This window comes from Gasterosteus aculeatus, chromosome 17 (genome assembly GCF_964276395.1).
Source record: "Gasterosteus aculeatus chromosome 17, fGasAcu3.hap1.1, whole genome shotgun sequence".
NCBI lineage: Eukaryota > Metazoa > Chordata > Actinopteri > Perciformes > Gasterosteidae > Gasterosteus > Gasterosteus aculeatus.
In genome coordinates this window covers 2,121,651-2,136,411 of record NC_135705.1, presented here as the reverse complement: position 1 = coordinate 2,136,411, position 14,761 = coordinate 2,121,651, and the positions used below count along the sequence as shown (strand labels likewise).

At 45.8% G+C, this 14,761-nt stretch overlaps 1 protein-coding gene across 8 annotated transcripts; it reads right to left on the bottom strand.

Moving 5' to 3' along the window:
* Positions 1-921: 921 nt before the first annotated feature.
* Positions 922-14,501, bottom strand: arhgef3 (Rho guanine nucleotide exchange factor (GEF) 3). Of its 8 annotated transcripts, XM_078092733.1 has the most exons (13): positions 14,251-14,424; positions 12,321-12,387; positions 9,574-9,636; positions 4,938-5,045; positions 4,313-4,579; positions 4,121-4,183; positions 3,915-4,011; positions 3,404-3,480; positions 3,060-3,317; positions 2,716-2,886; positions 2,394-2,583; positions 1,959-2,254; positions 922-1,919 (listed from the first exon to the last, which is right to left on the bottom strand). In XM_078092733.1, exons 1-13 carry the CDS (start codon positions 14,283-14,285, stop codon positions 1,668-1,670), a joined length of 1,944 nt encoding a protein of 647 aa, XP_077948859.1. In that variant the 5' UTR covers positions 14,286-14,424; the 3' UTR covers positions 922-1,667. The 8 variants fall into 8 exon arrangements, with proteins under 8 accessions (XP_077948859.1, XP_040060550.2, XP_040060551.2 ...); XM_040204616.2 differs by having other exon boundaries at positions 922-2,254; positions 14,251-14,501; XM_040204617.2 differs by having other exon boundaries at positions 922-2,254; positions 2,394-2,559; positions 14,251-14,490.
* Between the last annotated feature and the right edge of the window lie 260 nt (positions 14,502-14,761).

Below are 14,761 nucleotides of genomic sequence, written 5' to 3'. Positions count from 1 at the left end.
GATGATGGACTGACATCCCAAAACATAAACCCCTCTGGTCGTCTAGTGATGCCAGGCCCTCCTCTCCGGGTCGGGTTGACACTTTGTGAGCACCTTTCTGTGAAATGATCCTTCCAACATCCGTCTGCACGTGCGGTGCTCAAGGTAACAAATCATACGAGGTCACATGCGCTTATTCTTCTACATATTCCCTCCTGTTTGCTGCCTGAATGTCTTGTCTGCTATCTAACTCTTTGATTTCTTCAAACAGACCTTGCAAAGTGAATTTTGTAGTAGGTTGGTAACCTCCCAAACAACAAACCTATTATTAGGTATTAGGTATAAGTAAAGCCGCCCCTGAGGTCAAGGGTCAAAAAGAAAATGGAAAAATGGCTCTTTTTGGTTCGCGGAGTACAGGTATATGCGACAGTATTTAAGTTCCTCCCTCATATCCTGTTCGACCCTCATTTGTGCTTTAACAGCCATGATTTCTTCTAATACATTTTTATGACTTTATTTTATATTTCTAGACTGGAAAGTGAATAATAATTCCTTGTTTTTCAAAACAGCCTGTGCCGGTTGTTGAGGTTGGTTTCTATTTCATGTGTGAGCTTCTTTCTGAGAACAGTTAGGATTTCACATTACTTTCACAATACCCAGTTATTGAACAAAACAAAACCAGGCTTTTGCTCTAAAATGTAAAAAGGAATGCCTAATCTTTATAACGTGGCAACATATTCTGTACAACAGCTGACAACGTTCACTCCCTGACTTCCTTTGTAGCAATTCATCGATGTTTTGGTGTTCAAGACACTCGTCGAACCTCGACTAAATATCAACAGAATAAAGAGCAACTGCCGGCATCTCAACGACCCCGACCATACTCATTTCCTAAAATCTAATGTGTAATGTGCTAGCACATATTTAACAAACAGACATGCATGGCTTTGTTCCTACATTTATATACAGATAAAGTATATATACATTCATTACATACAGTACATACCTCAACAGGCGTCTCTGACTAAACACTGAAGCAGCTTCCGAGCAACGACTACAGAAGTTGCAACAGAAATTTCCTGTAAATTTGTTTGTTGCCTTTGCAATGCTAAAATTGCCGTATTCTATCTCCAGGAACTGTGTGTTGAATTCCAGTCATGCAAAACTATTTAGGTTTCTCAAAATGAGATGTTTGGGAGACGTGTGCATCGACATTTGCTCGCTATACAAACCACTGCGAACGTAAACGGAGACGTTTGTTGAGACTTTAAGAATCCATCAGGACAGGGAGCACAGCTCAGTTTACTCCAGTGTTTTCAGACACAACAACGCATTTTAAGACGTTAATTAAAGTTTTTAGAAATCACTCTGAGAGGCAGAACAAGTTAAGATAATCACAAGAGAGCAAAGAACCCTTTGACTGCTCTTAAATAGTGAAGATCCTTCAAATGGCGCACAAAGACACAAAGACACAAAACACGTGAGCTAAATGAATACGTGACAGTCATGATGAATAAATGAACACCGGGCTCAGACCAACTGGAAAAGTTTACACCCCGAGGAACCAGGTGGGGCTGTGAGGTGAAGTCGGGTCGCACCAAACACTCATTGCATCATCGGAACTTGAGTCATTGGGTCCATTTACAATAATGTGCTCGTTGACGTCATCATCAAGTCCCCGAGTAGCATCAGCACCTGGCGTCCACGACCTCGCTCGTATCCATGACAACCTCGTCGGTGCCGCTCCGCCCCTCCTCCGTCAGCTGCCTCTTTTGCTCCTCTGCACAGGGGGAGGCGGAGGAGAGAGGGGAGGCGGGATCGTCGTGGGCGGCTCCGCCGAGAGCGCCCCCTCCTCCGTCCGTCTTACGGAGCGCCAGCCCCGTCTCACCCTCCATCGGCGCGCCCAAACCCGTCTCCCTACCCGCCGAGCTCACTCCGGCGTCTCCCCCCCTCCCCGAGCCGAGGTCCTCGTCTCCGGCCTCTCCTTTAGGACCCGGCCCTGTTTCCGTCTCCCCCCGCGTCCCCGTTTCGCCCTCAAGCCCAAGAACGGCGCACAAGCTCGGGCCCATCTCGCCGAGCGGCCCGAGCCGTCCCCCCGGGCCCGTCTCCGGACGTCGTCCCGTCTGCGGGGGCTGGTCCGCGGTCAGCGCCGCGGCCTCTTTGGCCTGTCTGATGCAGTTGATCCACTGCTGCTTGTTGAAGGCGTCGCTGGCCTGGAAGCAGTGGCTCTGCAGGGCGCCGCCCGTCCGGTCCGAAACACGGAAAAAGTTCTTCGCTGCGAGGGGGAGACATGGGAGGTTACCATGGTGATGATGAAAATCCTTCTCCAACTGAAGCTCACAGATACGTGTACATTTTGGCTGTAGAAAAGTTCATGACGAGAGACTGAGAGGCCTCTGCGTTGGTCTACTGACTGCGCTCGTTGTTGCTGAAGGCCCCTCGTATGGACCCGCCCACTCTCATCTCTCCGTCCGATAGGTCCTCCAGGTCCAGCTGCCGGATGGGGATCGGCCGGCGGCACAGCTGGTAGCCGACCGGCTGGTCGTTCAGCGAAGCGGACCTGGTGATGACGAGGACGTCCTGGAAGAGGAAGACGTGGAGCTTCTGGAAATAGAGCGAGACCCAGAAATGACCGTTTCAAACCACAATGTGTGACGTTTGGATTGTGGGACTTAATACACCACACGAGTCAAATAAAATGATGAATGTGTTACGAGGCTGTAGGAATGTACTGACGAGGCCTCTGTTGTTCTTCAGTTCTCCGTGGCAGCTGAGGGTCCTGGACCGGGCGATGAGCTCGTCCCTCTGTCCGTCCTCCGAGTACAGCAGGCGGTCTTTGTAGTACTGACACTCGGACTCTCCCGTCCGCCTGTTGATGTCCGCCACCACGCTCTGAACCATCAGCATCTGCAGAGCAAACGGAGGATGAACGTGTGCAGAAACCAGAGAGCCCTCGAATGAAAACACAACCGAATACTGGTGTGCCCTTATTCTCCATCTCCCCACACTCCTTCCGGTTATTTCTGAACCTTCATAACATGACCTTTGGGTCAGAAGATGGACAGAACCTGAACACCCACCGCCTGGTCCAGGTGCTGCCGGTCCGGGTGCTCGCTGGCCGTGTGCTTCAGGATCTCCCGCAGCAGCAGCGGGTATTTCACCAGCCGGCTGCGGGGGATGTCCAAGAAGTTCCACAGGTCCAACTTCCTGCTGAAGGGCGACTGGAGGCAGCGCTGCAGGAAGTCCTGCACCCGCCGATCCTGCTTCTTCTGGTCCAGCAGGGCCTTGGCCTTCACCTGGTTGCTGCAGTACGAGGTGTAGCAGGAGAGACAGGGGAGCTGCAGCCCCCACAGGAAACACCGGCGGGTCACGCGCGGCAGACGGCGAGGGCCTCACAACGTTCAGTGCGCGGAGAAACACTCACCCAGTCGGTCAGGATGCGTCCCACGTGTTCCGTGGAGCCGTCGGGTTTCCTGGCGTCCCGCAGGTGACTCAGCAGGTCTGAGGGGAGGCCGATGGGTTTTTGAACTTAACGGGTTAACGAGCCGATACCATGCAATTCCATAGCACTTTATGAAATACTAGTATGTTTTGCTTTGATTTAAATGTTGTCTGAACACAACAGCTGTAAAAGGAACTGAATAAGTCAGTATTCCATCCGCCAAATCACAACATCTTTTCTTTTTTTGGTAGGGCCAGCCAGTCAGTTTCAGCAAACGTCCCAGTATGATTCAATGCAAAAAACTACTTTGTAGTTAAATGTTAATAAGAAGATCATATTCATACAACTGGTTTCTGTGTTAAAAATAATGTGTAGATATTTGGAGGTCTGAGTGATGACGGTGCTCGTTTAGGAGTGAGACCAACGGGTGAAGATGTCAGATGAATGCAAAGGTCAAAGGTCAGGTTCCACGCGATGGAGCGGAGCCTCTTACCTTCATGCAGGGGTATCAGCGAGTCCAGAGTGCCAAAGATCTGGTTCAGCTCCTGCTCCGTCATGATTGACAGCTTCAGCATCGGGTCATGGTAGGCCTGCACCACACACACACACACACACACACACACACACCAGTATACTCACTTTAGAAGAAATACAGGAGGAAAGGCGGTTTCTCAGGGAAATCTAAGGGTTTTTATTTACCTTTTTGGCCAACCTGAGGTCCTCCACCAGGTCCTGCTCGCCCTGAGCCAACTCAAATATAGCCTGCAGGGTGAGAGAGTTTGACACAAGGTGTTAGGAGACGGATGAGTGAGCAAACCTCTCAAAGAAATACTTTGTTTCTGCTCGTAATTTTCTTAAAAACTAGTTGTTGTTTTGTAACTTTAACCCCACCTCTTGTCGTTTTATCTCTTTGGGGCTCAGAGGCTGAGTCGCTCCCAGTCGGACGTCGAACGTCTCGCTCCAGAGCTTGCTGTCGCGCCGCTTGGAGGCCGGGGCCGTCGCCGTGGCAACCCGCGCCGCAGTCATGGAGGAGGACGGGTTGGAGAGAGTTGCCGAGATAACGCGCCTCTTCATTCTGGAAGAGGAGGAGGAGGAGGAGGAGGCAGGAGGAGGAGCCTCTCTCTCCATCTGACTCTCATTACGGAAACTGATGGAGCGCTGCAGAGACACAGAGATGGCTAAATAATACAACACACTATGATAAATAATAAAAGATCATTTGGCCACCTCGTGCTTTAATGATTTAATCCACCATTTATACTTCGTTAAATAATGTAAAATTAGTTTTTTCCTGGGACAATATTGTACGACTCATACTTTTACAGCTTTGAATGGCAGGAAACGGTTAAAAAAGTGTGTTTCTGTATATCTGGGTCTGTGGGGATAAAACCTCCAGGTGAGAGGTTAACTACGACTCCCAAGATGCACCTCTGTCGCCATAGCAACGGGTGGTGAAATCACTGAAAGCAGAGGTCCCAACCATAACCTGTTGGCGGACATCATCACCGCGGCTCACCTGCAGCGTCTGGCCGATCCTCTTCAGCGGCGCGGCCTTGACGGGCGGCAGCAGGTTGGCCAGCGACGTCACCCTGGACACCAGCTTACTGCGCTTGGTGCCGGGCTCCTGGGAGGAGAGAGAGCCAGAGTCAGACCACGTCCAGAAGAAGCGATGCCATTCTTTGAAGAGTGTCTCTGACTTCACCACAGAGCGTTAAGATCGACACAAACGCATTGCAAAGAGGCGACGGCGAGCAACAGGAGGCTCGTGAGGAAGACATAGGGGGAGAAAAGCCGCTGATGTTTTCATTGTATTTGTCTGGAATGGCTTTGTGTCACATGTTGAGAGGATCTTATTCTCCTACAAGCTCAGCGGTTGTTTTAGAGATCTGTTGTGGAACAACTTGTCCACTCTGAGAGTAATATTATTGTACTGCAGGTTAAACAATAGCGTGACTCAAAGGTCCTTCCCTCGGTGACACACACACACACACACGCACACACACACACACGCACGCACACACACGCACACACACACACCCGTGCTATTAGGGGAAACGAAATCAGGAAAATGCCACCAGGCTGATTGTCCTGGATTCAGAGAATAAATCAATGTGTGTGTGTGTGTGTGTGTGTGTGTGTGTACAGTCAGCTGACCTACTGAATAACATAAACCATCAAACTCTGTTCCATCGACCCACCCAGGAACCAGTGGACCGCGAATTAATCGGCCTCTCCTGGCTTTTGTTTTTTCCAGTCAATTTTCTACTTTTCTACTACACATCTAACGACGTTCTTCCCACAAATAAAAATGTATCTTGCAATGTGAAGACGAGAACGACGTATTTAGTTGAGACCGTAAAAGTATGTAATAATATAAATTAAAACATAAGCACCCCATCCACGTACATTAAGACAGATGCTGTATTTATTAAAGATTTACATTTACCTTTTACCTTTGTTTGGTAAATTATTAATTATGTGCATTTGCTTTATAACAGATTATTTTCCATTGGACATGTTTACTGTGTTTCCTGTGTGCGACGGAGCTTCGGCTGATTTATTCTGACAGAGATCAATTTAGTGGACTGATGATCCGACAACAGCGCGTCTACAGCAGTGTGTGTGTGTGTGTGTGTGTGTGCGTGTGTGTGTGTGTGTGTCCTACAATACTGCTCCCAAACTAACGTAGAAAAGACGGATCCTTTTTTCTTATCCATGTTGTTGTGTCATTGTTACACAAAACAACGCCGGATTGTCAGATTGTCAGGGGGACTGAAACTACCGGACTTCCCAAGTTTACTTTGAAAAGCATTTAATGGGTAACAGGTTTATCAATTAGCCTATCCATCCATCCATCCATCCATCCATCTATCCATCCATCCATCCATCCATCCATCTATCCATCCATCTATTCATCCATCCATCTATCTATCTATCTATCTAGCCACCCATCCATCCATCCATCTATCCATCTATCCATCTATTCATCCATCCATCTATTCATCCATCCATCCATCTATCCATCTATCCATCCATCCGTCTATTCATCCATCCATCCATCTATCTATCTATCTATCTATCTATCTAGCCACCCATCCATCCATCCATCTATCCATCTATTCATCCATCCATCTATCCATCCATCCATCCATCTATCCATCTATCCATCCATCCATCTATTCATCCATCCATCCATCTATTCATCCATCTATCCATCCATCCATCCATCTATCCATCTATTCATCCATCTATCCATCCATCCATACATCTATCTATCTATCTATCTAGCCACCCATCCATCCATCCATCTATCCATCTATTCATCCATCCATCTATCCATCCATCCATCCATCGATCCATCCATCTATCTATCCATCTATTCATCCATTCATCCATCCATCTATCCATCCATCCATCCATCCATCCATCCATCCATCCATCCATCCATCCATCTATCTATCCATCCATTTACCCTTCATCGCTCCTCACAGATCTGATGTTTCTGCTTTAGTCAAACGCTTCACAGACGTCACAATAACTCAAACTGTTTTATTGCATTTGGGGCTTTTTTTTGTTTGTCTGAAAAAGCACTTAGTGCAGGCCTGCTTGAGATGAACGGAGCTGAAAGGACACATGACGACCATTGAGACAAGGTCCTCTCTCGGGTCCGAGCGGGACGCCACTTCACCGCTCGGAGGAAACAATGTCAGACTGAGCCGAGGCCTTCGGCTGAATCTGTTTTTACATCCGAGATGTTGTTGCCACAAAGTCCATCGTGTCCTTCTGCGCTCATAAAGGTTCCTATGAAGGTCCTCCAATGAGGGACAACGTGTTTTACTGAACGCCACCGCACGGTGAATTCCACCGACCACGATGTGTGTTTGTCTGAAAGCAGACGTTTGGGGCCGGACCTCGCGCATTAAAGGAAACAGACTTCCAAAAATATTTAGAAATCCTTCAGAAAATGAATTAAATCAAAGAAACACTCTGAGCAGGAAATACACAGCACAACCTAAACACTACGGATACATGAACTTCCTCCATCTTACCTCCACCCGTTTCCCCATATGGCCGCTGTTCCCCTTGATGACCTCCACAGAGCATCCAGACTTAAACTGGTGTACCAGCAGGAAGAAGGGCCTTTGCCCCAGCACCATACTGCTCACCGCCAAGCCCAGATGGGGGTCCGGACCCCCCCCAGACTCTAAGGCTGGTGACTCTCTGGTAGAAGGTCCACTCGGAGCACCAAGAGAAGGTCTGGGGAGGCGGCGAGGCTCCGTGTCCACAGTCCGGTAAGAGTTTGCTCCTAACACTTCTCCACAGATGTTGCACTGATGTTCACTCGCCCCCCTCCTGCTGAAAATGAACGCTCTCCCCCCCTCCCTCCCTCCCTCACACACTCACTTCCTTCCGTTCCTTTCCTTTGCTCCCTTTTCCCTCACAGCTGACACCGATACATGTCTAGTTATGGGTGAGATTCTCTATGATTTCTTCATTTAAACTAATCCCCTGAGGAGATGAAACAAACAACAATGTCCCTCATTGTGACGTCTTCTTCCTCCGAGCCAAAGAGCTCCTTTGTTATCCAGAAACTATTGAAAGCACATCAGTGCTGAACCGGGTGACATTTTCCTTCATGCCCATGAGCGCGCACACACACACACACACACACACACACACACACACACACACACACACACACACACACACCGTCCTGCTGCCACAACTCTCACTAGTGCAGCAAATGTGGATTCATCCACCACTGAAAATCGTCCCAACACAAATTTCCTCCTGTTTGAGTGACATTTGATTATTTTTCAAGAAATTAGTTAACTGTGCTTCTGATTCCCTTCCTAAAGTTTCAGTATTACATGTACATGTTGGTTTTATTCGTTACTACCATGCCAACAGATCGGTTCCAGTTGTTTCCTATAATTTCCGACAAAGAATCTGATAAAAAACAGATTGTGGACAACTCTAAATAACAAATGTAAACTAATTCATCTGGAGACATTCATTAAAATGTAACAATCAATATATATCATGTTCACATTTTGTTGAAAAAAAATGTCTATATTCAATTACATATTCATTGTTAAGGTTTTACTAAACAAATATATAAGAATATAATTAATATAATTTTAAGAATTTTAAGAATATCAGGCATCATAAAATATTGTACATAATTACTTAATTCTTACCCCCAAACTTTTTGTGACTTCACTAGAAATGAGAGATACATCTTAACCTTTGGTCTGATTCATCTCCAGTGTGCAACATGAAGCCCCTGTTGCGACCTTTGACCTCTGCATCAGCCCAAGCGGCGGCGCAACGTGTGACTCACTGGGGAGTAACGACGGAGAAACAATGCGCTCTTTTATTCCAGGTTAAGTTATTAGGACGCCGGCGTGCTCGTCACCCGGCATGGAGCTGAGTGGACATCCTGTGTTAGAGGAGACGCCCGAGCCGCCAGCAGAGGGCTAAAATTACATGAGGCGGGGCCCAAGGTGAGGGTGGAGGCCCCCCGAGGGTCCGAATGCACAATAATCAAGACACGCTGATACGAAAGAGAAATACTGGCTGTAACTAATTGGGTCCTTTATATGCAGAGATTTAAGATATGAATGTTAATTTCTTAAGTAAGTAAAACCAATACAATTTATTTATTTATTTTATGAGACCCCCACAATTAAGGAGTTCAGATATTATGATGTGAAATATTAACTCCGTAGTGAAAAATAAGATATATACACATTATACTATATATATATGTATCTATTTGATGTGTATAAGATATATATTTTTCATGTCATCAAATATTTTGAATCAATATGAAGTTGTAAATATGATCAAAATATCTTCCATATTATTGAAAAATTGATTTTATAATTTTGCAAGAACGCAAGCTGCATTATTAGTATTTATTAGTATTTTTCTGATGTAAATAAAGCAGGTTTCAAACTATTCAGAAAGCTAATGTCTCACGAGGAGAGACGTTCACACCGTCAGACCTCAAGGGTTCACATAAAGAGCAACACAGAACATAAGCAGCTTCTCCACAGCTTTCAGTCAGAAGAGGATATGAGGGTTTAAAGCTCGACGTGCAGCAGAAACACCGAGACACAACGTCCGGCTGGAGGAGCTGAACTTACGTTGATGTCAAGACTGCAGAGGCTGAGAGAGTCTGCATCCCTGCTGGCCTGCTTCCTCTTCTTCTGCAACACACACAACACACACACACACACATGTTGTGTTAGTAGGAAGCATGGATCTAGATCAAATCAGTTCATATTCTTAAAATACATTTTGCAAAATTATAACAGTTTTGCAAAAGTATGAAAACTCTACTGTGCTATTTTACATCAAATGTATTTTACAACTTATTTAAATTTAATTAATTATTTTTATAAATATGAATATGAAGGTTTTTAAAAAGTATACATAATATACAATTTTTTCACATTGATTTCTATATTGTGGATCGCTGGATACTTGTACTGTTTGATCCTGGTGGCTTAAACAGCAGTCCCATCAGGTGACCTCTGTGGTAACTATGGCAACCCCTGCTGGTCCGAACAAAACAGGTCCTTCGGGCGCCATGACAACAAAAACAGGAAGAAAAACATAAAAACACTTAATAAGAAAGAGTGGAAGAGTGACTGGGGTCAAACAGCTAAGTGGTTAGGAGGAGGAGGAGGAGGAGGAGGAGGAGGAGGAGGAGGGACAAGGAGGACGTGGAGGAGAGGAAATAAGGAAACAGTAAAGGAACACAGTAAGACAGTAGACCTTTATAGGGATGAGTGAGAGATAAAAGGAAAGAGGGCAGAGGAGACAAGTAGAGGGGAGGATACATTGAGAGGAGAGAGGAGAGAGGAGGGGTAGGGAGGAGACAAGCAGAGAAGAGGTGGAGGAGACAATGGGAGTAGCTGAGGAGAGGAGGAAAAAGAAGATAATAAGAGGAGGAGAAGGTGACGGTGTGATGAGATGAGAAGCGATGGGTGGAGACAAAAAGAGGTGGAAGTGACAGGGACAGGAGACGAGGAGAGGAGAAGGAGGTGCCAAGGAGAGGGGCCGACGTGCCGAGGAGACGAGGATGTTGGGATCAGTGGCGGAGGGCAACAATAGCAGGAAGTCTGCTGTTTGTTCGGTATTGTGTTGGGATTTTGTTGTTGGCCGGACGTTGTATAACCTGGCAGGCTGTACCTTTAACACACCGTCGCTATAGAAACCAGGCAGAGGGGAGGAGTCTGTTCCTCCAGCCCATATAAGGTCATTCTTCTAAACACCACGGCACCTGTCAACTGGCTGAAACAGGTCTCACACGGCTAGAACTTAAATATGTGTTAAATATTACCGTTGACATACGTTGAGTGTCAAACCAGCAGACAGCTAGCTTAGCGTAGCATGAAGAAATATTTAAAAAAATCACCTGCCAGCATCTTTAACTCTCACATATGAAGATATTAATGCGTCGCAGCCTAATAACAAAGTATTTATTCATTTTAATAGTCTGACTGAAGTAGTATGAGTTTACTTTGCTCTCATGTCGTGAAATAAAAGTCCACGATTGTATGAGTCTCATTTATTGTGGTCGCCATGTTCATTTGAATAAATATTAGAAATAAATCCGTCTACATGAAAGAATAAAACCACAAACCAACAGAAAAGCGCACAGAATTGCAGCATGAAGCTCGTGACGGTGGATCGTCACTAACGACATGGACCCGAGGCCTGAAGCCTCGTCCGTCCCTCACAGGGACGCATTCTGGGATCCCTCACACACTCACCCGATAGTAAACAAACAGACAGCAGCCCATCATGAAGGAGGGACCTGCTCCTCAAACACAGCCGAGTGTCGATGAAGTCTCTCTTCCTCCGATCTCCTCTTCTCCTTCAGCGTCGGCGTTCGCTTCTCCTCCTTTCCATTCTGTTCTCTCCTCGTTTCAGTCTTCTTGGGAATCACATTTTTGCCCTCTTCTCCTCCTTATTTTCTTCCTGACCTTCACGCTTCTCCCTCTCTTCCTCCTCCAGTGTAGTCGCTTCTACTTCTGCTTCCCTCTTTTCTCCACCTTTAAAACCTCCTCTGTCCCTTCTCCTCCTCCAGCTCCTCAGTCACAATATGAACCTCCTCAGCTCCTGTGAGTGGATCTACAGCCTGAGGAACAGGAACCGCTCACAATGTGTGTGTGTGTGTGTGTGTGTGTGTGTGTGTGTGTGTGTGTGTGTGTCCAGTCAGTTCCCATTGGACAAACAGGAAGTGACGGTCGTCGGGGAAGAAAACAAGGCCTCCTATAATTAGGAGCGACAGGAGACGCGGAGACACCGGCAGCAGAGACAGGGACACACAAAGGACACCAACTCGTTTCATAAAAATCATGCAGAGAAAGATACGAAATATATTGTGTTGGTTAAAGGAATGTTTCTTACAATAAGACTAGAGTTTTTAAAGGTTTTAGGAGAAGGAGACGTTGATGTTGGCCTTTAGTCCAGAAATGTCCTTTGCATTAAATCTTCTGATCTTCTGATGGAGATGCAACAGTTGACCTTGGCGGGTCAGGGGTCAGGGGTCAGTGCAGGTACACGCAGGTTGTTTGACTGAAGCCGAGGTGTTTGGAGCTAATCGATACTCCTTTTAGTTTTGCGATGGTAATACTTTTCTTATTTAAGTTAAAGTTTGAATGCAATGCTTCTTCTAACTGAGTATTTGTATTTGAGTACTTCTTACACCACTAGGAAACACAAATAAAATATTTAAAAACATTATTCTCTCCATTTTGTATGTGATACTGGATCCATAATCATCCTTAATTATCGATAAACATGATATTATGGAGTCACCTTGAGGTAGATGATGTCTTAATTAAGAGTCCTCTGCAAAGCTGAGAATAAATGTTCTTACCCCTTTGAGGGACCAGCTGTCAGGAGAGAGAAGAGAGAAGGTGGAAGTTTTCTTCTGCAGCTTCGACCTGAAAGAAGGAAATAAACCGAGATGAAGGAAGGAAGGAAGGAAGGAAGAAGGGGAGGAAAGACGATGATTAAGTGCTCCCTGTAAACGCCACAGCTCTCACAAAAAGCGATCTGTGTTCAAATAAAAAAACAATTGTTTTCAAATAAATGCTGTGAAGGGAAAATTAAAACCACACACAACACATAAATCCTCAGTGCACATGTATTATTTCTTAATTCGGGGACTTTAAGCGGCTGTATCTCTCTAACAAGCCACACATGTTGAATTCACTTCAGATTTGTGCAGCGCTCCCCCTGGTGGCGGGTGTTGGTCCCTGCACGAGCAAAACCGCGCGACTATTTCACCTGCAAGCTTCACGTCAGGTTTTCACTATTATGTCTCCATGTGATACGAGTACACAAAGCCACTGGCCTCACAATCCTCTTGTCATTCATTATCTTTCGTCCACCATCGATCGGTTGTCCCCCGCGTGACGCCATCACACCACTTACATTCAGTCAGTGACTTTAACGAGCAGATGGGAGAATGTTAGCTCGTGGTTTGTTCCTGACGAGGAACACGACCCGCCCTGAAGTGAGAACATTCACATTGTGCAACGCCTCTTCGCTTCGACGTGCATTTTTCATAAAGCATCGTTCACAGAGAGGTGGAGGCCAAGAGAGACAGAAGATACCTTCATCTTATTCACGTGCATCACTAGATGTAAAATAAGGCACACACGTAGATCCGGCACACGTGGAACTTCTGTGCGACCTGTGTGTTCTTGTGTGTGTGTGTGTGTGTGTGTGTGTGTTTGTACGTGTTTGTGTGCGTCTGTAACATGTGTGTTCAAGCGTGTGACTCATTCATTCCTGGGAGTTGCAGTGATTTTTCCAATAGCACGAATCATCCCACCCTGGATGCGCAGACACACACACACACACACACACACACACACACACACTTGTAATCCGAGGTGTGTTTGGCTGCAGGCTCCTGCTTCTGTGTGTAATCTCTCAGTTTCGGGACTCAACCTGTGTGTTCGGAGTTCAGAGCGAAGAGAAGAAGTTCTTCAGATGAACCTGAAGTTTTATGCTATCAGAAAACACGGTTGCCCCGGGTTACACGTTTCTCATAACACACAGACCGTGGATACATTTTGACTCAATCACACACACACACACACACACACACACACGCCTCCCCGGAGCAGCCGAAGGTCACAGCGACAGAACAACGCAGCAGAACCGCATTCCTCATGAGATCAGGTGGCTCTTGTTGTGACTTCACCTCAACATCACAACGCCAGGGTTCAAATACTAATGAAGAGACTTTCCTGTTTATTGTCAAACCCAAGCCAATCCACATTTGTATATTCCGAACAATAATTCTAAATGTATTATTTGCCTCTTTAAGCTTCTATTTAATTTTTGTTTCCTGTTTCCCGTCTAAATGATCAAATAAGTTATTATGGACAAACTTTTCACACTGTTACAACACAAAGAGGCATTTAGCTGCTTAAAATACAGATGTTTCAGGAGGTGTTACGCTGAACACTTAATCTTCATTTGACTAAATCATGTGTTTCATTCAGTCCCACATCAGTTCAGTCCTATATTAATAACTCCACATTGACAGATTATAATTACCGTTCCATGCAGGAAGGCCAACATAAGAAAGGTTTCTTATATAATAGAGAATGTGTCAATGTTTTCACCTAAATATTGCTTTCAGTTGTGTAACAAACACAAAAGTGAACCAGTACCTTTAAAAGTGGTACAGTGAAGTATTAGAGGAAATACTTCCTTCTTCTTCTCTCACACAAACAGAGACGCGTCTCGTTTTAATCCCATCGTCTGCACCTTCTCATCTAGCTCCTCACCTTTGACCCCGCTGACCTCCATCACCTGCCTGCATCGGGCCGCGTCTCCTCCCGGCGATCACGTGCGGATCCACGATCAAAGGCGACCAAACGGCTCTTCTTCTTCTTCTTCTTCTCCTCTACAAACTGTTTCCGGTGGGATGAAAACTAACTTTTGTGCTCTTTGTGTGTTGATTAGAAGTCCATCCCGAGTCGGAGGCGGAGTGAGTCTTCTCAGCGAGTCGATGTGGAGATTCTCTCACGCGCGCATCGAGGCGAGTCGCTTACCGCGGGCGCCTTCAAAATAAGAGCCGTTCAATTGACTGATCATTTTCGATGTAAAAATAAATTAATTATATTCTCTGCTGCTCTATTTATTGTGGTCATTTGCAGATTAACATTATTGATGCGAAATAGGATAAATACACGTTGATGCATTAATATATCACGTGGTGAATGCAGCAGTAACAATGTGCTCCACCTTTGCCAGCTGCATCAATAATAATCATACCACCATAATATAAAGAGTTAT